The 24,226-nt window shown below is 40.0% G+C and overlaps 1 protein-coding gene across 1 annotated transcript; it reads left to right on the top strand.

Annotated features, from left to right (window-relative positions):
• Window positions 1-4,662: 4,662 nt before the first annotated feature.
• LOC127671301 (60S ribosomal protein L36-like) lies at window positions 4,663-5,001 on the top strand. Its single transcript, XM_052166022.1, has one exon. The coding sequence runs from the start codon at window positions 4,663-4,665 to the stop codon at window positions 4,999-5,001; it is 339 nt and encodes a 112-aa protein (XP_052021982.1).
• Window positions 5,002-24,226: the final 19,225 nt, after the last annotated feature.

Genomic DNA, 24,226 nt, shown 5'->3' with positions numbered 1-24,226 from the left:
AGAAGCAGGAGTGGGTGGGTTAGTGAGCAGGGGGGTGGGGAGGGGGAATGTGATAGGGAGTTTCCAGAGGGGAAACCAGAAAAGGGAATAACATTTGAAATGTAAATAAAGAAAATATCTAATAAAATAACATTTAAAAGAAGCAATGTAGAGACACAGGAAGGTCATGATGTTGGATGTTTGCTACTAAGATATTTTTTTTTTTGCTTACCACTTTTTATAAGTTTATATTCCTTTCAAATAACAGGAAGCACAAGAAAACACGCAGGTCTTAAAAATTAATTCACCCACGCCTCTCCTTCTCCTGTACTGTTGTTTGATTTGTCTTTGTCTTTTACTCTCCAGGCTCTGGAACTATTATTCAACCCATTTGCTAAACTTGCAGCCTTCAACTCTCAACCCTATAGAACCACAGCAAGTTTTCATTGCAAGTGCTGCTTTCCCGGAATCTAAATCTCTGAACCCAGGAGTGCAGCTGGGGCAGGAAGACTTCAAGGCTATAAGCCTTCATGCCCTTGCATAGACTCCGAGTAACTGGATTCTAAACAGTAAGTGCAGTACAACCAAGGTCCAGCTCAGAAAGTTGGCTTTGTCTATGATCACTCGTTCAGTGGCCACTCTTCTATAAGAGTAACACAATATGCTGCCCTCTCGGGGTTGCTCCAGCCACTGTGTTAGAAAACAATAGATTGTGTAGGTTAAGCAATGTATGCTTGTTTCTGCCAGAGACACAGTGGTGAACCAGCAGGCCAGGCAGACTGAATTCTGATCTGCCATCTCTTAGCTGTTTCCCCAAAGGTCAGGTCAGGAGCCTGCTATGGAGGGCTAAGGAATCTATAATGACTCTTGAAAGTCTAAAGGGGGCTTCGATCTCAGGATAATAAATGTCAGTTCATGGATATGGCTCTTACAGAAATGGACCATTTCCGAGGAACAATTATGAATGTCTACAAGTTCAGCTAAGCAATAGACCTGGGTTCTGCTCCATGCGGAATAGTGTCCATCCATCTTTGCTGTAGGGTCAGCTCAGCCATGATTATGAATCCTAGAGTCAGTGCTTGGTAGAATCAATTCTTTTCTGTATCATTCAAAATAGAAGGCAAGAGTCACCGTACATATCTAAAAGGGCAAAAATAATGTGTTCAGCGTCTTGCTTCAAGACCATGAAAACGTTTCAATCTTCTCTAAGGAAATTGGCCCATCTGAGCATTTCCCAAATCCCCACACTAATCGAAGACATTGATCACAGTACCCTGACAGGCTCCTGAAGCACCAGGTGGCGAGCACACTGGGGTCCTCATTCTGCTGGATGGGAAGTGAGCATCCTGAACTTGAGGAAACATTATTCCTCTGGAACACGTTTAGTAATGCAGTGGCCCTGGGGTCCCCATGGCCGCCTCCTTCCAGCATAAAGGAAAATGTGCACTTCTTAATATCTTAACCATGTAAAAGTAAGGACACCACCAGTTTGCCTGGAGTTTACAGGCGGCATAGCCCACAGCATGGTTACAGCTACCACTATAGCCATAGCCTGAGGCATTTGCTGTTGGTAGGTGTCTCACAGAGACTGTAGGCAGTACCTTTGCTTTTTGGGGAACCACAATTCAGAATTCTAGTTGGTTTGGTGATTTCAGTATTAATGAAATACATGTGCAGATGACATATCTCTGTCATCTATACATCTGTCTATATCCATTAGTCTATTATTTATGTATTTACCTATTGTCTACGTGTATATGGATCTGTCTATAAATCTATTATCCATCTATAAAAATACATGTATTGTAAGACCCCCAAAACGGAGGGTGCCCCAGCACCCCATGCCTCAGAAGTCGACACCCAAATCACTCGCAAGAAACGGTCTCGATGCAATAACATGAGGATTTCTTTATTCCAGAATTCTGGGTTCCACAGCCGAACACCGCACAGGGGTAGAGGACTGTGGACCCCAAGTGCCGAATTGCGACAGCTTTTATAAGTTTACAACAAAGCCCGCAAATCACAAACCAATCATTTCTTAGCATGGAGAGCCCGTGAAGTGCGAGCCAATCGATTTGTACCACTCCATAGTTTTTTAGACCAATCAGTTTAAATTATTGGAAGTCCACGCTCAACTACTGATTTAGTTTCCTATTTTCTTGGATGTCTATAGCTGCCTGAACTCCTGGATAGGGTGATGCCTTAAGAGGTTTACAGAAGCAAGATAAGCTTAGCTCTTTTCCAGTTACTGTACAGGACCAGGAACACCTATTCAAGGCCTTTCTGCCTAGATCTGAAAGGGCGGGCTCTGGAATGTGACCTTTTACCTAGTTTCTAACAAAGAGCACAAAGAGTGGGCTCTGGAATGTGAAGTGTTTGGGGCTCCTTAGAAGGCTGGAGTTAGGCTGTACTTTCGATTCTTTCAGCATATCTACATACACTTGACAAGATAAGTGTAGAGTTCACAGGTCCCCTCACTTTCTAAATTCATTTAATACTATGTGAAGTAGACTGTGCCTTTCTATAGATCGAGTCACCAATGTGTGTGTGATTTTTTACTTAAAATAATCTCTCACTTTTCTAACTGAAGCATGCTCATTTTTTAAAAAAAATATTTTCTTGGGGTTTTGAAGTATGCTTTCCTGCAAGGAAAATCCACACATTGTAGGTGTTATAGGTTTAAGTTTCGGTAAATGAGCACATACCTGTAAATAGTTCCATGACCAGAAATCGGTTCTTTAGCTCCATCTCTCCAGCATTTGACAACTACTGATTTAGGTTTTCATTTCATTTTGTACTTCTCTAATATTAAAGGAGGGGGGAGCTCTTGCAAATTTTATTTCTATCTCTTGACAAGTTATTATTCCATTGCACAGGCAGGCTTCCAATTCAGTGCTATCCCAGCAGCCCTTGGAAACTCTCTGGACAGCTGGGGGGAGTGGAGGGGAGCTTACACTCACCTGAGAGGTTTCCACAGCAGTGGGACATAATGTGCTCATCCAGGTCATGCTATTTTGCTCAGGGCTATCCCTTCTCCCATTTCCCATCAGTCAAGCTAGCTCCCTCCTCCTCAGAGGTCACTGCTCCAAGGTTCTCAGATCTTCCCCTCAGGCACTGAGTGAGCACAATGAGGCTCCAGGACTCGTGGTGAGCACAAATGAATGTGTATTTCAACTCTAGTAACTCTGAGCATATCCTCCGCTGTCTCCCCATAACCGGTAGATCCCAGTGGCTTTACCGCTTCATTCAATTCTAAGTCCATTTAGCAGAAAATGCTTTTACTGGTAGAACTTGCAGTCAAGTATTATTAAGGGCAGAAAAGTTTCTTTTATTTTTATTTTTTGAATTTATTGGATATTTTCTTTATTACATTCCAAATGTTTCCCCGGTCTCTCCTTTGGAAACCCCCTATCTCCTCCCCCTCCCCCTATCTCTATGAGGGTGCTCCCCCACCCACCCATTCCTGTCCTCCCGCCCTGGCATTCCCCTACACGGGGCAGGGGGGGGGGGGCTGGGAGGCATCGAACACCCTCAGACCCAAGGGCCTCTCCTCCCACTGATATCCAACAGGGCCATCCATATGTGGCATGGGTAGTTCCCTTGTATATTCTTTGTTTGGGGGATCACCAACCAAAGAAAAGCTTATTTTTAGACAATGTGAATGAATCATAACTCAAGCCGTAATCGGGATTCCCTGGAAAGACTAAAATGTTCTTCTGAATGAGCCACTTCCATGTGGCCTTACCCTGCCCCGGCATTTCATCCTTTGTAAGGGCAGGGTATGACAGTTCTTCGGGAAAGGTCTTCTTGACAAAAGTGAATGGCCTGAAAGTAAAGACGAAGGGACAGTCCACTGTGCCTCTAAACCACGTCGTCCTGCCCCAGCCCCTGCCCCAGCCCCTGCCCCTGCCCCTGCCCCAGCCCCTGCCCCTGCCCCTGTGGTAGAATGCGACTTGGTAAGACCTGGCTGTTTACAACAACAGGAAAGAAAAACGCAGACGTTTTTCTGAGTCAACCAACGAGATGCTAGTATCCCTGTCCGCATTCAAACAGAACATAAATGCTGGTCTGATGGGATGGAGAATCATAATCCTGAGTGATTGGGGGTTTTATGAAGAAGTGGGGGAAGGGAAGTGAAGGGACGGGAGGGGAGGGCACGGGAGGGAAGGAGAGGGGAGGGAAAAGAAAAAAATGAAAGAAGAAAGAAAGAAGAAAAAGAAAGAAAGAAAGAAAGAAAGAAAGAAAGAAAGAAAGAAAGAAAGAAAGAAAGAAAGAAAGAAAGAAAGAAAGAAAGAAAAAGAGAGAAAGAAAAGAGGGGGAAGGAAGGAAGGAAGAAGAAAGGAAGGAGGAAGGAAGGAAGGAAGGAAGGAAGGAAGGAAGGAAGGAAGGAAGGAAGGAAGGAAGGGGACTTAAGAGGAGGAAATTTGAGGGATCGGTGGATCTGTTGTGTAGACAGGTGACTGAAGCTAATGACAATGTATTCTTGAGGAATGCCAAGAGTCTAGACATTAGGGGTCCTTACTACAGCAATGGTATTTATATGGAACGATGCGTGTTGCTTAGTTAAATTTAATCACCCCTCACTATGTATACGCTTCAAGATATCCTGTTTTACAGCATGCATACTGTTTTAGTCATGAACAAAAGTGAAGGGTAAACAGAGGTGGCGTGTCAAAAGTTACTATGGCTTCCTCAGAGAGCAGCAGGCAAGGCCCTGCGCGCTACCCAATGGTCTTGGGCCTCAACAAGGGCCACGGGGTGACGAAGAACATCTGCAAGCCAAGACACAGCAGGTGCCTCGGGGCCCTCACCAAGCACACCAAGTTCGCAGGAGACATGATCCGGGAGGTGTGCAGCTTCACACCCTACGAGCAGCGCGTGCTCCAAGTGCCCAAGGACAGGCGAGCACTCGAGTTCATCAGGAAGAGGGTAGGCACGCACATCCGGGCCAAGAGAAAGCAGGAGGAGCTGAGCAATGGGCTGGCAGCCATGTGGAAGGTGGCGGCTGAGAAGGATGGATGAACCCTCCCCCAATAAAAGATAGTTCCTACAAAAAATTTAAATACATAAATGTCGCTATGGGTTGTAAAAGGCACTTATTTTTATTTACAACAAAGCCTCCTCTCACCTAGTGAAATACAATGACTCTTAGTCTAAACAACAGATTTAAGAAAGAATGATGCACAGATAATGCTCGCAATGATGGCCAGCCACTATGTTGCTCAAGAAACATTTCCCAGCCTGCCCTGCGTTATACTCGCAGTGAGTCACGTGACATCGTACCTCTCCGTAGTCTGAGAGGCAATGGTGCGTTATCTTTTGCCCGCAGTCAGAACATTCTTTAAGGAAAGTTTCCTTATGAGACTACGAAGGGAATAAAGCAAAAAGTTGGGTGAAATTATCTTCTGTGATTTCTTAGCCAAGAAAACGGTTTCTATGGAGAACAATAAAACACTCATAAAATAATTAATTCTCCATCCCTACTGATCTTATTAGATATTTATTCTCAATATTTCTCATTTTAATTTCCTATCTTATAAATATAATTAGCTTTAATGAGGGGTTTTGAATTATTTTTCGTTGTACAGATGGAAATACTGTAATATTACAGGCAAACTTTCAAATAAAGCTGAGAGGACGCCTTCTCTCTCTGCTGTCACGTGAGAATTATGAGCATGGTTTTGTATACATAAGAATGATGCATCAGATAAAAATAAATCTCAGTTTTCATACATTCATACCAGAAGTCGGTGATTAACTGCACACTATACACTAAGGTAAAAATGTTTAATTATTGTTACATCTTAAACATATCTTCCGTGACTTTAACTAGACGTGGCTACTTCACAATTTCCAGTGCACGCATTCATATGTAATCTCAATGACAGAGACTGAGATTACCTACAAATATTCATGAAAAGTTTGTTATGCTCAACCAGTAAGGAAAACAACAGACACCCAATGATTTATGTTAAAATCAATTTTCATGACAAAGAGATGTCCTTCCCTTCTTCTTTAGAGGACACTGAGCTGTGCCATTTTAAGTTTCCTCACACAGCAAGTCAGTAGCATGGAGTCCACTCAGCTTTGATTTCAGGATTTGTGGAGTAGCTTATCTGCTTTAGGACTCCACTTTCTTAGGTTGTGTCATACAGAGAAGGAGAAGCTGCCTTCCCTTTAGAAGACTCTGTAAAGCAGGCGATGTTCAAGTGACAACATTTACATAGATGACTACAAATCAAAGGAGGGAGATAGCCCACAAGGGCATCCAGACCAGGCAGTTAGCAATTCAAATGAGACAACACGTAGCAATTTCCTGCCAAGGAAGGAGAAAGCAAGGACCACTTCTTGTAGAGCAGAAAAGTACCAGAGGCCAGTACAGAAGGTCACTGCCCAGCTGGATTTGAACCCTGGTTCTGCAACTTAGGAACTAGAACACTGAATCTCAACCTGAGCCTTAATCTGTCAAGAATTGTATATCATAGTATTGAAAGAATAGAAAATACAGCCTAACTCTAATGACCCCAAGAAATCAGGAGTTTAAAATGCTATCTCCCTTTGTTAGAAACTAGGTAAAAGGTCACATTCCAGAGCCCGTCCTTTGTTTAGACCTAGCAGAAAGGCCTTGAATAGGTGATCCTGGCCCCATAGGGTAACTGAAAATGGGCTAAGCTTATGCCATTACCCCTAAGCAGGAGTTCACGCAGCTGTAGACATTATAGGAAACTAATTGGTCCACTGAGCGCGGGGCTCCGATAATTTAAACTGATTGGCCTAAAAACTATGGAGTGGTACAAATCAATTGGCTCGCATTTCGCAGGCTCTCCATGCTAAGAAATGATTGGTTTGTGATTCGCGGGCTCTGTCGTAAACTTATAAAAGCTGTCGCAATTCGGCACTCGGGGTCCATAGTCCTCTAACCCTGCATGGTGCACGGCTATGGAACCCAGAATTCTGGAAATAAAGAAATCCTCATGCTATTACATCGAGACCATTTCTCGCGAGTGATTTGGGTGTCGCCTTCCGGGGTGTGGGGTGCTGGGGCACCCTCAGTTTTGGGGGTCTTACCGTATTAATTGTGAAAATTGAAAGCTAGCATCTATGAATCAGGCATGCCCAACGTATGCTATGGATTGTTGATCTACTTGTAATTTAAAGGAAAAAATGGACCTTAAAAGGCAAATGCATAAACTGCATTTATGTGGAGAAGATGAGATATTAAGTGGTGAGGAATAATATTTTGTGAGCGTGTGTGTATGTATATATTAGATCCTCCAAGTTGCTACAGAAATGTGGCTATGATGTAAGTTTAGAGATTTCATGGTTCAGAGAAACTCAGTATGATAAAAGGGGTGGGACTATAATTTATAAAACTCGAGATTCACAAACTCACTTTGAGAAGACAGCAACAGCATAAATAAAATAAGTGATTCTTAGAAAGGAAGAAAGGAAGGAAGGAAGAAAAAGAAAGAAAGAAAGAAAGAAAGAAAGAAAGAAAGAAAGAAAGAAAGAAAGAAAGAAAGAAAGAAAGAAAGAAAGAAAGAAAAAAAGAAAGAAAGAAAGAAAGAAAGAAAGAAAGAAAGATGGCCCAAAGGGCCTTTCTGTCAGTGTTCACATTCTGAAAAAACAAACAACAAAACCAAGATAAGCCCCTGAAAGACCTGCTACAAATTGGTTTAAACTAAAAAGGAAGGAGCTTCAGTGACCAGAGGCCAAGTAGAAAATGAGGAAGCAGGCATTGCTGGGTTCCTGTGCTTGTCATGTCTGATAACTTCTCTAGGTTCGTTGTGTCTACACCACACCAATACCCACATCCCTCTTCAGACCTTGCATGAAAATCAGCTCTCCTTGAGTTCCAAGTTCTTGTCCTTTGCCATGAAAAACTGACTTTTTCCCTCTTCTTAACCTGTCTATTGTGGCAGGAGCATAGGCACGATGCATATAATGGGTAAAGAGAAGAGATCATCTTTTCACCTCTAATGTACAAAATCGGAGATACAGAGATAAATTGTATCCTGGGTTCTATGAGATTCGGACAGAGGTACATGCCATATTATTTTTTTTTCTTTATCTTTGTTTTTAAGTATAGGAAATTATATATCATTTGCTCACATGCACACACAGAGAAAGGGGAGAGAGAGAGAGAGAGAGAGAGAGAGAGAGAGAGAGAGAGAGAGCGAGCATGCTCTGGTTCAATAAATATTTTAATAGGCTTAAGAACATGGGTTGAGAAAACAAGAAACACTCAGAAGGTTAGAAACCCCTGAGAATGTAGCTGAGGGATTCTCTTTAGAGGCGCACGGAGCTACTTTTGATATAGGTCACATTTTATATCCAGCGAGGAGCCCGGACTCCCAATCTTCTCACCATGTTACTGCTGGAGTTACAGGAGGTGCCACTACAACAGGCCAGATCTCTACCTTTTACTTAGAAGGTTAATTATTTCTGGAATGTGATGTTAGCTCCTAATTGATGCTTAATTATTCATTACTAAGATAATGATTTTAGCTTACCTGCTTTTAGAATTCAAATAATAATATAATGCACGGAGGCCACTTCTACTAGGCAGCAGACATGATGATGATGAGGAGGAGGATGATGATGGTAGTGGCGGTGGGGATGATGGGGATAATGTGATGATGATGATGATGATGATGATGCACCTTCCCTGTATTAAACTGAATCTCTGCAATGGCACTGAGCTATTCATTTGCTCACTAACTTAAACTCTGCATTCTCTTCCAGCTTTGCTCCCCAGTGCTTACCACAGCTCACCGACTGCCGCTAGTGCCTTGCCGCGACCCACGTCTCAGATGGCGTCAGGCCCTTTCACATTTCACTTTACAAGGCCTGTCTACTGTTTGTGCCTATCCCCAGAGAAGCCATACTCTGCTAAAATGTCACTCCGCTAATATGAAGGATGCATGTCGGATTAGTTCTTCCTGTTACATACCAAGGGTCCATATCACATCGAATTATAATGTCTGCGTTGATTTCATTAAAACCTTCCTTCTCCCTACACTCCACCGGAATCGCTTGTCAGTTCATTTTATTATCAATAACTAACACAGAGTAATCTGTGCATCCGGTTGTGTTAAATGAAAAATATTTAAAGATTTGTGCATAATATCTTCTGTAATAAGTTACCATTCACCCTCTTGTTTTGTACCCTGACTTTGGGAAGAACCTATGGTTTTATAGTGGAGATCTGTTTTCTCCATGGCAAGAAGGAATGGTGTAAAGATTAAAGGGTACCTGTTGCTGGTCACTGGTAAACAAGTATACACAAAATACGTATTAAAATTGCCCTAAATGTTTACTGTATGAGTGATAAAGTTGAAAGCAGGAAGTTTGAAAGTAATTCTACATGCCACATAAAACCAAAGTTGACTCTACTAAGCAGTAAGTTACACTCACAAATCTAGAAACAGATTTCTTTCTTTTTTTTTTAAATAAAATTATAGGAGGTCTTAGTTTCGAACTGAATTCCTCTACAAAATCCAAAGACACCAAGCAAAATTGGATTACATTTGGGCACAGCCCAAAGTAACAAAGCTAAAATGTCAAGAAAGCTAGAAAATCCCCCAAGGAACCCACATTTCACTAGACACAGGAGGTTCACTGTGACCAATAAGAAAGATCCTAGCCATTCTAGGAACGTGAGAGGAAGTCCCCTCTGCTCGTCCCTGCCAGGGAAGGTAACCTGGCAGAAGCTCACCCGCCTTTCTGTCTAACCTCTTCCTCTGTGTGATCAAGCTCCACTAAAAGTAGCTCTCTCATGATGTGTGACAAGAGTGTCTTCTACTTTGAGAAGGTCTGTGTCAGACTCATGAACTGGCTAATGAAAGCCACGTGGACAGAAACCTAGGATCCTCACACACTCAGACACATACACACTCACACACAAATACATACATATACATACACTCACACACATATACACTCACACTCACAAATACATATACACACTCATACACACACTCATACACACTCACATACACAAATACACATACACACATACTCTCACACACACATACACACTCTCACATACACTCACATACACAAATACACATACATGCACACTCTCTCACAATATACACTCTCTCACCCACACATACACACATACTCACACACACCTACCCTGACACACACACATACACACACACTCTCTCAATGGATCTTCCATGGCTCCACATAGATAGATTCTGTGTGATGAGCCGTGGGTTTTGGCAAGCAGTCGCCATCTATGTGGGGTTGGTAATACTTCACTCGATGACATGTTAGGTAGATATGCACTAGTATTTTAAAAAATTGTTTCAACATTTTTGCTCATACTCTTCCTCCGTGCCTCAGATTTTCCTTGTTAGCTTTCCTGACTGAGCGTGTCATTAGCCTTGACAAGGCTCTGGGCAGAAGTAGTTTACAGGAGCAGGTCCCTGTCCTATAGCCCAGTGGACTCCTGTTTCTTCAGCTCTTAGCGCATAAGGCCTTATCTTCTAAATTTAATTCTATGTTTCTTTCCTTTTAACTCATTCCTTGCTTTATCTCTTAATGACCACTCAGTTAAATTCCTTACTATTTATACTGTTATGTTTTCCATTTAAATACACCCTCTGACTTCCTTTTCTCTCTGCCTTTAGTTACATTACACCCCTACACACACCCCTACACACACACACATACACACACACTCACACACATACACAAATACACAATACTCTCACACACATACACACTCACACACATACACACATATTCTCACACACACATACATACATACACACACTCACAAACACAAATACACACATACTCTCACACACATACACTCACACACAAATACATATACACACTCTCATATACACACACACAAATACACACATACTCTCACACACATATTCTCACACACGTTCACAAATACACAATATTCTCACACACACATATACACACACACACTCATAATACATATACACATACTTTCTCATACACACATACACACACAAAAATGCATACACACACACACACACACACACACACACACAGCTTCTGATCCCTCTTCATTATCTTTTGCAGAGTAACCAGCATTGTTTCCCAGGCTGCAGGATCATAATTAATCTCCCCATGGGTGGGGTATTTGGGTCACTTTGTTTTCAAAGCCAATGGTAAAGTGGACGATTTAGCATTTTGTTTTTTCTTTGCGGCTTCAAGGAATAAAGTCAAGTACAAATGACTTCCAAAGAAAAACGCTGTGCTGGATATTTTTGCTAAGATATTTTAAATTATTGTTTAGTTACATGATTTTATGAATGAGGAAAGAACAGGCTAGCTGTAGAAACCAGTTCTACTAGGAGGAACCAATAGATGCTATTTTATGGGCTTAAAAAATCCAAATAACTTTAATAGTTTAAATTTATTAAAAAATATGATTTTATTACTGTCAAGATTACAGGTTAGACTACAATTTTCTGGTTTTAAAACAATGGTAACTTTAGTTACAGTTAACCTAGAAAACCGATCCTTGAGCTATCTTTATGGCGCGCAGGTTAATAATCCCCATTTTAAAGCATAATTGGCTGACAGCAAGCAGCCAAGCAAATACATTCATTCTATAAATATTTATTATACATGATAATGCGCCAAGGATTGAATCTTCCTATTGGTACGTGAGAAATTTGTATTCTAGCGAAGATATACATGCAAATAAAACACAAAACCAGATCTTAAAAGGGGGGTTTTATATGTCGTTAAGTATTAAACATTGCTCTAGTGACAGGGACAAGAATTATGGAGAAGGAGAGCGAGTTAAGTCGGCGACTGTCTTGTGTACTCAGACTCGGGTTTTCAGCAGGGAACACTGGCAGCATCACGGGGAAGAAAATCATCTGGAGACAAGTGGATGACGACGACGATGGGTGTTTAGAGGATGTCACATGCCGTTGATAGAAAGTAAGACACTAGCCAAAGTTGCCAAAATTCTGCTAGGCTAACGCATGGATGGTAAAGCAGTCTTTCGAACTCAAGTACATAAGTTCTGACTTCGTTGAGAAGTTATAATTACGACCTGTAGATGGCAAGTCAAACGAAAACGCCCGGAAGACGACTGAAGTTACGGAAGTAAATGTGGACTGTGTAGGGGGAGTTAGTGATCTATATTTAATTTTAGTCGCTGGAGAGGATGAGGTTACCTCGTGAAAGCAAATAGGAAAGAGCGGAGACGCAGCATGGAGCTATGGAAACCACTGGTATTTAAGAAGCATCAGGGCGGCAGAGATGCACGCCTCCCTGTAGGAGCGTGGGAGGCAGTTGAGGGATGAGGCCACAAACCCATCTCCAAAACTTTAACCCAGAATTGCTCCTGTCTAAAGGAAACAAAGGGGAGCAAAGTGTGGAGCAGAGACTGAAGGAAGGGCCATGCAGAGACTGCCTCACCCGGGGAGCCATCCCATATACAGACGCCAAACCCAGACACTATTGATGCCAAAAGTGCTTGCTGACCCGAGCCTGATATAGCTGTCCTCTGAGAGGCTCTACCAGAACCTGACCAAAATACAGATGCAGATGCTCACAGCCAACGCTACGACTGAGCACAGGGACCCCACAGGAGGGCTTAGGGGAAGGACTGAAGGGGCTGAAGGGGCCTTCAATGGGAGGGGAGGCCCTTGGTCCTGGGAAGGCTCAATGCCCCAGCATAGAGGAATGTTAGGGTGGTGAGTCTGGAGTGGGTAGGCAGGTTGGGAAACACCCTCATAGAAACAGGGGGAGGGGGAGGGGATAGGAGGGTTGCAGAGGGGAAACCAGGACAGGGGAGAACACTTGAAATGTAAACAAATAAAATATTCAATGTCAAACAAAAAGGAGCGGGATGGTAGGAGGAAGACACAACCGGGTGCCAGGAGCGATTTCCCCTCCGGCCTTTTTACTGTTCATGCCGTCATCACGTCACACCTTCCACACTTATTCTCTGTTTACACACACAATCGTGGAAGGTCATACTGCGGATATTCACAAACACCCGTTCACAAACAAGAAATTGGCAGGCATTTCACATAGCAGCCTACATTTCTCTCTCTTAAATATGTGGCGTAGGAACATAAAATACTATTACCTAATTTGTGTGGGAAGGAAACAAACAAAAACAAGCAAACAAACAAAGCCACGATGCAGGTGTCCCTGCTCTCTCACAGATTTCTTTTGCTGCCACGTTTTACCTTCTATGATTAGGTTGGCACCGCTGGCTTTTGTACATTTATGACCTAACCTAACATTTTCCTACCAAAGGCGATTCAATCGTAAAAGCACAATTCCTTATAACTTCCCATTTACATTGAGAACTAAAAGTAATCTTTTATTACTATTATATTATGTCATAATGTTTTTATTATTATTAGCATTAGAAACCCATTGGAGGTAGTGGCTGCTCATTTATCCATATCTCTATATCTTGATAATCATTTATGATAATAGAAGACAACTTAGCTTGCTTTGCACACTCAGATATAGTTTTTGCATGTGATTTTTGTTACAAAAGTTGGCAGACTGAGATTTGACCAAACATCAGAAATCTGACCCGCCACACTGTTGACAGTTTATATGGTATTCAAAATACACTCTAAGTCTCTACTTGCATATGGTATTACTGTGTCCTTGAGAGCGTGTCAGTCTTCTCTAAGTTGCCTATTCAGGTCCCATTAAAAAGTCTTTATAACATTTTACATGGTATTTGTCTATAAATCTTACTTTCCATGTCTACTTGTCCTAATGTGATTGAGTTTATATATGGAGAAGGAGAGACATATCAACAATGTATAGCTTCACAATTTCCGAAGATGAAGAATGAAATATATAGATCAGGAAACTATGGTGAGTTCATGAGCATCCTCATTTGCCCCTTTCTGTTCCTCAAGATTCCTTTATTTATGTACAGCCAGCAGTAATATGGCATTTTTAAAAATTGTTATGGAAACCAATTATTTCTGTTTAAAGTTATTATTTTCAGAGTTAGTTTCTCTTATTTAACATTTATTATTTATCCAGTGATATATCAGGACTGTTCATGTTTTCAACATATTTTATTCCACCATATAAATAAGGCAAGAGAGGAGCCTTCTTTATTATTGATGGAACTTTATTTTTCTCCTGCTGTGTCATTATTAACATTTGTGATCCTATTGCCTATTATACATATGCTATATGAATAATTTCCATAGCTCATCTAGAGATCAGGAATAGACTCACACCTGTGTGGTTCTGAATGTTTTCCACTTCATTTGGTCATGCCAGGCTCTGTTCTATAGCGGCTTTCTTTACCAGTTCATTTTCCTACAGGCGTTGAAGAAGTCCTGTTAACTTCTATCCAAACACTACATGCCATCAGACATTTCAAGAACTAAATGCTTTACGTAGTAAGATTTCACATAGAACCCCAAAGAATTGACTCAGTTCAACGTTCTATGCTTTTTAGGTGTACATTGGCCAGCTGCATTTCCAAATGCATTTGGAAAGTTTCAGTTCTCCATTTCATTTTTTTTATTTTGTGATTTTTTTTTTAAATTATTGATTTCTAGGGATTAAGTCATTGAAAATCCAAACAATATTTTCTGACCCTGGTTTCTTCTCCCACATCTCCTCCCAGATCCTAATCGCCTTCTCACCCATTCAACTCCATGCCTTCTTCCTTTTTAGAAAATAAAACAGGGTAAAAATAAAAATAAAAACCATACTCAAAAGGATCACAAGATACACATACTCACACACCACAAATATAAAAATTGGAAAGCAAAATATGCACATAAAAAAACAAGAAAGGTATAAAAATGCCAAACCAAAGCAATGTCAGACAAAAAAAAATCAATAAAACATTATTGAGTTTATTTTGTGCTGCCTGTCTGCTGGTGGGCATGGAGCCTAAAGATGTCTCACGTAACCTGAATACAAGCCCTGGGTCGCGTACACATGGTCCAAGTTTTCTCCTTCCTTCTGCCTGCCAACTTCATGCTTACAATGAAGCCCTTGACAAGTGGGGGTGAGGCCTGAGTTAATCAGGTTTTACATATATTTTTATTATCATGTCCTGTTTACAAACTATTTCCCTGAACTAAGCCATGGATGTATTCTGCTTCAGTGTCTTTTAAATATCCTTTCTATGCTCTTTCCCTTCTCACGATTTATTCTTTTTTTTTTTCATTTACTATTAATTTATTTTATTTTTATGGCTATTGTTTATTATAGACTATGCAATTCTAAATAAACTATAATGAAAAGGTTAAAAGAAAATCCAAACAAGCAAGAAAATAATCTTCCAACAAGCCCAAAAGAAGATAACTACACAAACATAAAAATAACAACAAAAATAACAGGAAGCAGCAATCACTGTTCCTTAATATCTCTTAATCAATGGACTCAGTTCTCCAATAGAAAGACATAGACTAACAGAAATATTTTTCATGTAAAGCTTCAATTTTATCAGAAAATGTTTGTAATTCCTCTTTCAATTGATTTAGTAATATTTTTATGTTTACCATTTTATCTGCATTATTTTTCATGATAATCTTTAACGTGTTTTTCTATATATTTCCTCTATTTTATCAGAAATGTTTTCCATGTAAATCTTTGATTTTATCACAATTTGTTCTTTAGCAGTGTGGAGTAGGATCTGTTATTATTTGTCCCAGGAATAGCTTATTTCCTGAAACAGGACGGTTGGCTGTTGTTTTCTATTGCTCGACTTTCATGTAGGTGCTACATTTGCAAACCACCACACTGCATCATATATATGCACTTAGGTCCATTTATTGATACACTGCAAGGGACTTGTGCAAAGTCAACTTTGTCACATGTCAAATGCTATACTGCAGGGATTGTAATTGAATTGTCTGTTGTATTCCATGGCTCACGGCATCTTATATCTACTAAATGCCATTAAAATTAAATAAAACAGATTCTACTCACCCTCTAATAAGTATTGAGTGGCTGTTTAATTCTTATATTATTTTTTACTATTATATTTTTATATTTACACTATATTATGTGTCTCTGAGTTGCAAAGGATACACATGACTGTTACCATCTTATATATAATAGGAAAATGGTTTAGAACACTAAGGGAATTACTTACTCCTGCTGTTTGTGTGGTAAAACAAACAAACAAAAACCAAAACAAAGAAGAAAAGGCTTACTTCTGGTCTACTAGGAGGTGGAGTCAGGGTGGCGGGAGCTTGAGGCAGCTGGCCATCCTGTATCCTCAATAAAAAGGCAGAGTGATGAATGTTGGGATTTGTTTCACTTTTATTACTTTTAGTCACTCCAGAAGTTAGTCTAGATCTACACACTTCATTTACCTTATTCAAGATAATCTTCAAAGGCGTGCCCTTAGTTGATTCTAGATCCTGACAGGTTGCCAGTCAACACGAACATCACAGTTCTTACTCTTTGTCAAATATGTCACTTTTGAGCCATGATCTTCTATGCTTTGTACCCACACGGTCACTGCCATTTCAAAATGCAGAATGCATGCCTAGAGGTTTCCCCATCACTGATTCTACATACCATCAAATTGACAACCAATGTTATCCATCACATTTAATCCATTCATTTATAATATTCTGTCAAAATGTGATTCTGAAGCTAGATCTCAGACTTTCTATACTTTATTGTATCATTTCATGGAATACAATTAAAATAAAGAATAAACGATATAAATATTTTGTGAGTTATTTTTGTGAATGTGCATCCTATGACTTCCTAGTATATGAAAATTCTGATGTTTAAATCATGGTCAGCCTGCCACGATTTTTATTGTCTAATGCAAAAGCAAAATGGACAACCTTGATGAGTTTGAATTTTGTAAGGTGACTCTGGTTGCTATTTTTCTTTTTGTTAAAATCAACTTAATCATTATTAAGAATATGTAGCTAGAGTTCTTATAAATCCACGGCTCACTGGGATGGGATTTTAGGAATACAAGGAGTGGAACATTAAGAATGTAGCTTCAGGAAAAGTTAGCAGGAGTGTTCTGTTAAACTTACTCTCTGAAAATTTACATCATCTTTGTCATGCAACTGACTGACACCAGCTGACAGCTTTATGAATATTTCTACTGGAAAGTATGATTCAATTGGAAGTTTTTGAATTAGGGAAACCAATTTTTTTCAGGGTAATTCCTTATATTGCATCAAATTTTCATGGAGTTATTCTTTTATTATATAAAATAAATAAGTTTGAACTCCTGAGTGTCAACCTGAGGCACTTTATAAATGTCTAATAATATCTAACATGATATTCATGGCTCTCTAAGTGGATTTATATAGCACAGGTACAGTTAATATATACGTATTTCTCAATGAAAATTTTTCAACAAAAACTCATATGAAGATTATAATAAAGCTCTATAGTATATATCTATTGATCTGGGTCCTGTAGAAATAATATTTCTACATCTAAGCTCTGAGAAATTTTAAATTGGTACATCATGAAACAATGAATAATTTCTGAAATCACATCAATATGCTCATTTCCAAGATGCAATGACTGGTTTTATTGTTCTTAGTTTGAGGAAACCTTATCCATCAAAATAACTTTGTGAAAATATTTATGAAACATAATCCTGTAGCTCACATAGAAAAACATTGTGTATTTTACTAAACTATTTAAGTAAAGTAGAGCTAAAGGCAATATAATTTACACCAAATATTTTTATGTAATTAGTTTCCTACTATGGGATAAAGATAAATTTTACTGTTTCAAAATTGTTTCTGAGGGAAGATAAATGATATATTAAGACTTTTAATTTATGTCATGTGTCAGTAAGAAATTAGTCCAATTTACAAACATTAGACTGAAATAATTTGCATAAAATAACTTACTATTAAGCAGTAAGTGTAAATGTGAAAAGATTGATTGAAATAATATTCAAGGAGTGAATACCATATTGCCCAAATCAAGCAAACAACAACAACAACAAAAAAAAACTTATAGGAATTATACATAATTTTCAAACGGTTGTATTTCCCATACTTCAAAATGATTAATATAGTATTTTAAAGGGTTTTTTAAATGTATTTTATGTCATAGAACTATATTTTATCACACATAACATTTATATATTTCTATTTATTTAATTAAAATGTAATTATATCATTTTCCCTCTCCCTTTCCTCCCTCTACTCTCTCCCATGCTCTCCTATCCCAACTCCATGGCCTCTTTTCCTTTCATTGTTATCCTTATATGAATATGACCTACTAAGTCTGTTTATAGTTACTTGTCATATATATTTTATGCCTGACCACTTGGTATTAGAAAACTATTTAGGGGCTCATCCATGGGGAAGATTAAAACTCCCTCTCTTAGAAGTCATTCATTGTCTGTAGCTCTTTATCTAGGGACCCTATTTAGTTCCTCCATCTATATTGCCATGTGCATGGGTGTTGTCCTTGTTGAGGTCTTAAGGGGACATACCGTTCAGATTCCATGGATGTCGTTTTATCCTGTCTATCTAGAAGCCGCACAGCGGTAGACTTCCGGATCCTCTTAGAGTCTTTCCAGCCCTCTTCTGCCATTCTCCCTAAGCTGAGGTGGCAGGGCTGGGCTGTGGATCTATGAGCTGGGCTTACCACCTCAGACATCTCTTATCTGCATTTTGACCAGGAGGGTCTGTCTTCAAGGGCCTTCCTCCACCATAGAAAGATCAGAGATGAGGGACAAGAGTTGCACTTATCTGTGAACACAAGGATGAGTATTTAGAGAGCATTTAGCAATGGGAATAACAGGGATCTGGTGATATAAAGAAGGAAATGGGAAAACAGAGGGGGTTTAATTAGAGAGGGGAAGCAGGTACAATACAGATGTAGAGAGGAGGTCAGTACCTAACACCAAAGATATCTGAAATATCCATAGTGAGTGATATTATTTTATATTGGCCTAAGAGCATCAGATCAAAACACACACACACACACAGAGGCCACTTGGGATGTTAATGTTTATTTCAAGAGTCATAGACTTGTCTGGTGAAAACCCATCATGAGGCACTGGAAACCTTGTTTTTGAGTCATTGGTCAGGGGAAAAAGGGAGATTCCCACGGATAATATGATCCATGGCTACTGCCTAGTCTGACTTACAGAAGCTGACTCATGCAATAGGATGCATGTCCCTATTGCTGAAGATGCCGTGCACTTACACATAGGATTTGGAGCTGTTGGTTTGAATCTGAGGTCCAACTTTCAACATACTAGAAAGTGATACTCAAAGCTTCTGAGGGGCAAAAGTGGTCATTAAATAGTCCTATCTATCCATAATGCCCTTGAACCTCAACCATAAGAAGATATCCCTAACAGTACTGTAGTGGCACTCATGCCAAACAACTTTCATCCAATTGGACATCTCAACAACCATCAAATAGTGCCTAGAACTGTGAATCTAGTCATCATATAGGTTGGGGAGTCCATTGATCATAGAAGAGAACACAGTACTGCCACTTTCCTAAACATTTTATCTTTAAGGGTACTTAAGTTTTTAAGGAGAAATTGCAGAATTCCCTCCCATACTCTTTCCACAAAATGCATAATTACCTCATGATTGTGGTATCCTCATACCACCAGACTTATAACCAGGCTGGCCTCAAGCTCAGAGATCCATCTCTTCTGCATGTGGAGTGTTGGGATCAAAGGTGTGCATCACAACACCTGCTCGGATAAAGAATTTTCCATGGTAAAAAACAAATTAGGAAAATGCCCCACGTACGCACTGGCAATTTGACGGAGGCAGTTTCCCAACTGAGGTTCTCTCCTCCCAGGTGTGTCAAGTTGACAATCAAACTTAGACATCACACAACCCTATACCTCCACCCTCCATTAACAACTTCAAAAGGCTGCTCTTAAACATATTAATAATAGCTTTGCCTTTTGAAGAATATCGCATGGATAGAGTCATAGTCTTCTCAATTGGTTTCTTTTTTATGAAGTAGTGAAATTGACATTGTAATAGCCCATGTTGATATTTAAAATTTGATTTAACTGAACTTTCTTCTCTTCTACCTTTGTTCTTATTTCTTCTTACATTTTTATTGAATACTTGCTATGGCATTCAATCCCAAATTTAATTTGGGAGCCTCAGGTTGAACACACACACACACACACACACATACACACACACATATGATCTCTGAACTTATATTCTAGTAGAATGCAATGTTCTAGTCAAAATCATTTGATGTGAAATTTAAATGTCCTAAGTGGTAAAGCAGGTTGTACTGTGACCTACATATGCAAGCCATGATCTCTCTCTCTCTCTCTCTCTCTCTCTCTCTCTCTCTCTCTCTCTCTCCCCCCCCATATACACCCCAAAGAAGAAAAAAAAGACATAGATGTCCACAGATGTTGAAGAAAACATAGTTCAAGTTTGTTAAACAGAATATTATCTAAGAGATAGTGTAGTGGCTATTTCTGGTTGTCAACTTGACTATATCTGGAATGAACTACAATCTAGAATTGGAAGGCTCACCTATGATCCTAATCTGGAGGCTCAGAGATATAAGTTTCTGACCTGGATCTTGGCATGGAGATCTTGAAGCATAGTGGCTATGAATTCCAGAAGATTAAGACAAGGAGATCTCGAGTTTAAGATCGTCTGGGATTAAAGGCATGGAGGCATACACCTTTAACCTGGGCCACACTCTCTGCTGGAGACCTACAGCCTTTAATCTGGACTACACCCTCTGCTGGAGATCTATATAAGAACATTGGAAGAAAGAAGACTCTCTCACTCTTCCTTGCCTGCTTGCCTTGTGGGACTGAGCAATTGCTAGATCCTTGGACTTCCATCCACAGCTGCTGCTGACCATTGTTGGGGAGTTGGACTATAGACTGTAAGTCATCGACAAATTCCCTAACTATATAGAAACTGCCCATATGTTCTGTGACTCTAGAGAACACAAATTAATATAGATAGGTAATATATTTTGTGGACAAAACAGAGGGGGCACGATTTAAAAACTGAAAGGGAAACTGGGACGTATTGGCACAGCCTTTAATCCCAGCACGAGGGAGGCACAGGTGAGCTAGATCTCTGTGAGTTTGAGGCCAGCCTGGTCTACAGAGTTCCGGGACAGCCAAGGCCACACAGAGAAACCCTGTCTCAAACAACAAAAACAACAACAGTAACAAGAACCAAAACAAACAAAACAATAAAAAAAACAAAAAACCAAACAAAATCTAGACGAACAAACAAAAGCAAAGAAAAGAAAACAAAAGAAAAAAGGAAAAGAGTGAGAGGGAAGCCAATGGGGCCACTGGAATAATTCAGAGAGGGTTCCAGAAGACTGCACGCCTGTGGTGATAAACAGGCTGAAATGAATGCAGAGGCATTGTTAATAAGATGTATTCTGTGGCGTGACTACAGCTGGAGAACGTATCAGGGTGCTGAGAAAGTGGTTTTAAGACACAAGCCTAAATCTTGCTGTGGTCTGGAGGTCATTTAATGAATTTCAACGGAAAACGGAAAGCATTCCAGCGAGGATACCAGTAGAGAAATTGGTTATTATCTCAATCTCAATTTCAATCTCTTGCATCACTAAATCAATATACAATTTGAGTAAACATAGGTGTTTACGACACTGGTACTCTTAAAATCTCTTCCTTAAGCACTCTGCTATGTAAAATGATTGCTTTGGGGAAGACTCATCTAGAAATTCTAGAACAGCACTGAGCCAGAGCCAGAGGCTGCTCCCGCTAGGGAAATAAATGTGCCGTTGTTTGTTCTGTGAGTCAGTCTGTGGTTTCTGTCTATAAATATTCAACTAGAAACAAAACAACAATAACGAAAATGCAAGAAAACCTAACGGAAATGACTAGAGAGCAAGCAGTCTCTGAAGACAGTGAGGGAAGATGTCTACCTTGAGGAAACCGGTGAGTCCTAAGGCTTTCACTGGTATGAAAACAGCTTTGGAGTGAGAGCCGGCCTGGGACCGTATAGGAACGATCTATGGAAGTTCCAACCTTCAGATACATTCTACATATCCAGGGACAGTCTGAAGGTACGGCCACAGCAAGCCATTCCTGATAGGACAGACCGTGGTGAGGTCTTTATTCCTTAAACTAGAAATAACCATCAAAGGAGCAAGTGCAGAGAAAATCGGGCTCGTTCCTGGGACATCACTTCTGAATATTTATCTCACCAGCTCTGTCATGAAGACACACAGATATCAAACTCTAAACTTCAAGACTTCCTTTGTTTGGGTTTTTCACATGTCTAGGTGAAAGACGACCTCAGCTTCTAGAAATTTCAAGGCTACCATTTGGAGTCTTCTGTTTTCTGTTTACTTACAAATTCACCGTAGTATGTATTAATTTCGAGAGCACAGGTGGCCGTCATCACTTGGCTCTAAGTACCACCCTCCTGGCTTTATCTTGCTTCTTGCTCTTAGCTTCCTGTCTTGTGACCCGCCCAGCTCCTCAGAAGTCCTTTGCTTCGACTGCGACCCTGTTGTTCCTGCCTGTTCATCACCTTACAGAAACATCGCCTTTCTCATTGAACGGCATGGATCAATCACCTACAGACTGGCCTCGAAGGACTCCTCTGTACAAGGGTGTCTCAGAATAGCTCCTGACAACGTGGGGTAGTCTGCATGGAACTGAAAGACTCACCTTGTGAGAACAATGGCTGGATGTGGGACGGCCTCCTCAGCCTCAGCACTACTGGAGTGCAAATGATGTATACATTTACTTGCCAGTGCTATGACATGAGCCTCTGAGTGACATGCATACCTGCACGGCGGAAGGTAGATGAATAAACAGACTAAACGAGTTAGGGATTTATGAAGTGGGTTTCATTATGCAGAGCCATCCACAAAAAAAAAAAAAGAAAGAAAAGAAAAGAAAAGAAAAGAAAAGAAAGAAAGAAAGAAAGAAAGAAAGAAAGAAAGAAAGAAAGAAAGAAAGAAAGAAAGAAAAAAAGAAAAAAAACCATAAACCTTTGGAAATTTGAGTCTTATCTTCATTATCAATGATAAAAATAACCCCAGGGGCTCATTAAGCTGATTGTGGCCTGGAGGAAACCAGATGATTTCTTAACCAGATGATTAAAGTGTTTCTTTCTTGTAGTCAAGCGGTAACACCCCCTTCAGCCTATCACTACAGGAAAGGAATTAACCAGATACCTTAATTTATGTGTCTGTAAAGTAGTGTGTTGGAAGGGTGAATTTTTTTTTGTTTATTCACAGTAAATTTCATATACTTATGTGTAGCAGGATTTTCATTTAATTATTAATACAAGAAGCCTGTGATTGGACAGGGAAAAGGGAGTCAGAGCAAAGATTGGCAGAGACAGAGGGGGAGGAGACTAGAAGGGGGAGAAAGAAAGATGGAGCAAGAGGAGGATGATTCAGATTCCGAGTGACTTTAAATAGACACAGGTAGCTATAAATATCATAAAGGATAGAATAATTGGGATAACTTGTCTATTCTAGGTGGACAGCTCATATCATTGTCTATTGACTCTGAAATTACTGTGAACTGAAAATTTATTGATATATAAATCTGACTGGTTAATTATAAGCTTCTAGACTTTTGTTTTTTTTTTTTTTTTCTGGGGTTACTGGGAATTGTGATTTCTAACCTTAAGGTGGGCGGTCTTTGAATGGGGCTGGCCTGGCAGTGACCTACCAAGGGAACTTGGGAGCTCCGGCTGGAGAGTCTGTTGAGATGAGAGCACCCCAGTGGAGACATATGGCCTGCCAGTGCCCGGTGGTGTAGTGCAGGAACTTGCCGTTCTTTTTAACATTTCCCGATACACTTATACAATGTACATTAGTCATACCATGTATCTTTAGCTCTATTCGGTTCCCCTAGTGGCCGACCCTATAGCTGTTCTGATCTGGATAGTTCTGTGCTGATCTTTCCTCCACACAAGGCTCTTAGATGTGATGTTTCATCCCAGCAATGGTAGCCCTGCCTAAGACACCTTCCAAATTTATGTTTTCTGATTGCTCCTGTGATTTTCGTTATTAATAATTCCTTGAGCCCAATCAGTGTAGTTGGTATACACATGTGTGTGGGCTCATCCACTGGTATAGTCTATCAATGGTCCCCTCTCCAAAAGACAGTGTTTTTAACCCAATCAAAAGGCCCTGAACACGGTGGGACAGAAACTACTGTTGTTTTGGTAAATCAACCATTTTTTGCTAGAGCTGGTTAAATGTTTTGTTTTTCTGTTTTGGAATCTTTTTAACTACTTCATACTCTTTTTATATGTCAAGGTTT

The sequence above is a fragment of the Apodemus sylvaticus genome, chromosome 20, assembly GCF_947179515.1.
Source record: "Apodemus sylvaticus chromosome 20, mApoSyl1.1, whole genome shotgun sequence".
Classification (NCBI taxonomy): Eukaryota; Metazoa; Chordata; class Mammalia; order Rodentia; family Muridae; genus Apodemus; species Apodemus sylvaticus.
Note: the sequence above shows the minus strand (reverse complement) of the source record. Positions and strands in the feature narration are given on the sequence as shown.

Coding starts and splice junctions, on each gene's coding strand:
- LOC127671301 (XM_052166022.1), top strand. CDS start 4,663: ATGGCTTCCTCAGAGAGCAGCAGGCAAGGCCCTGCGCGCTACCCAATG.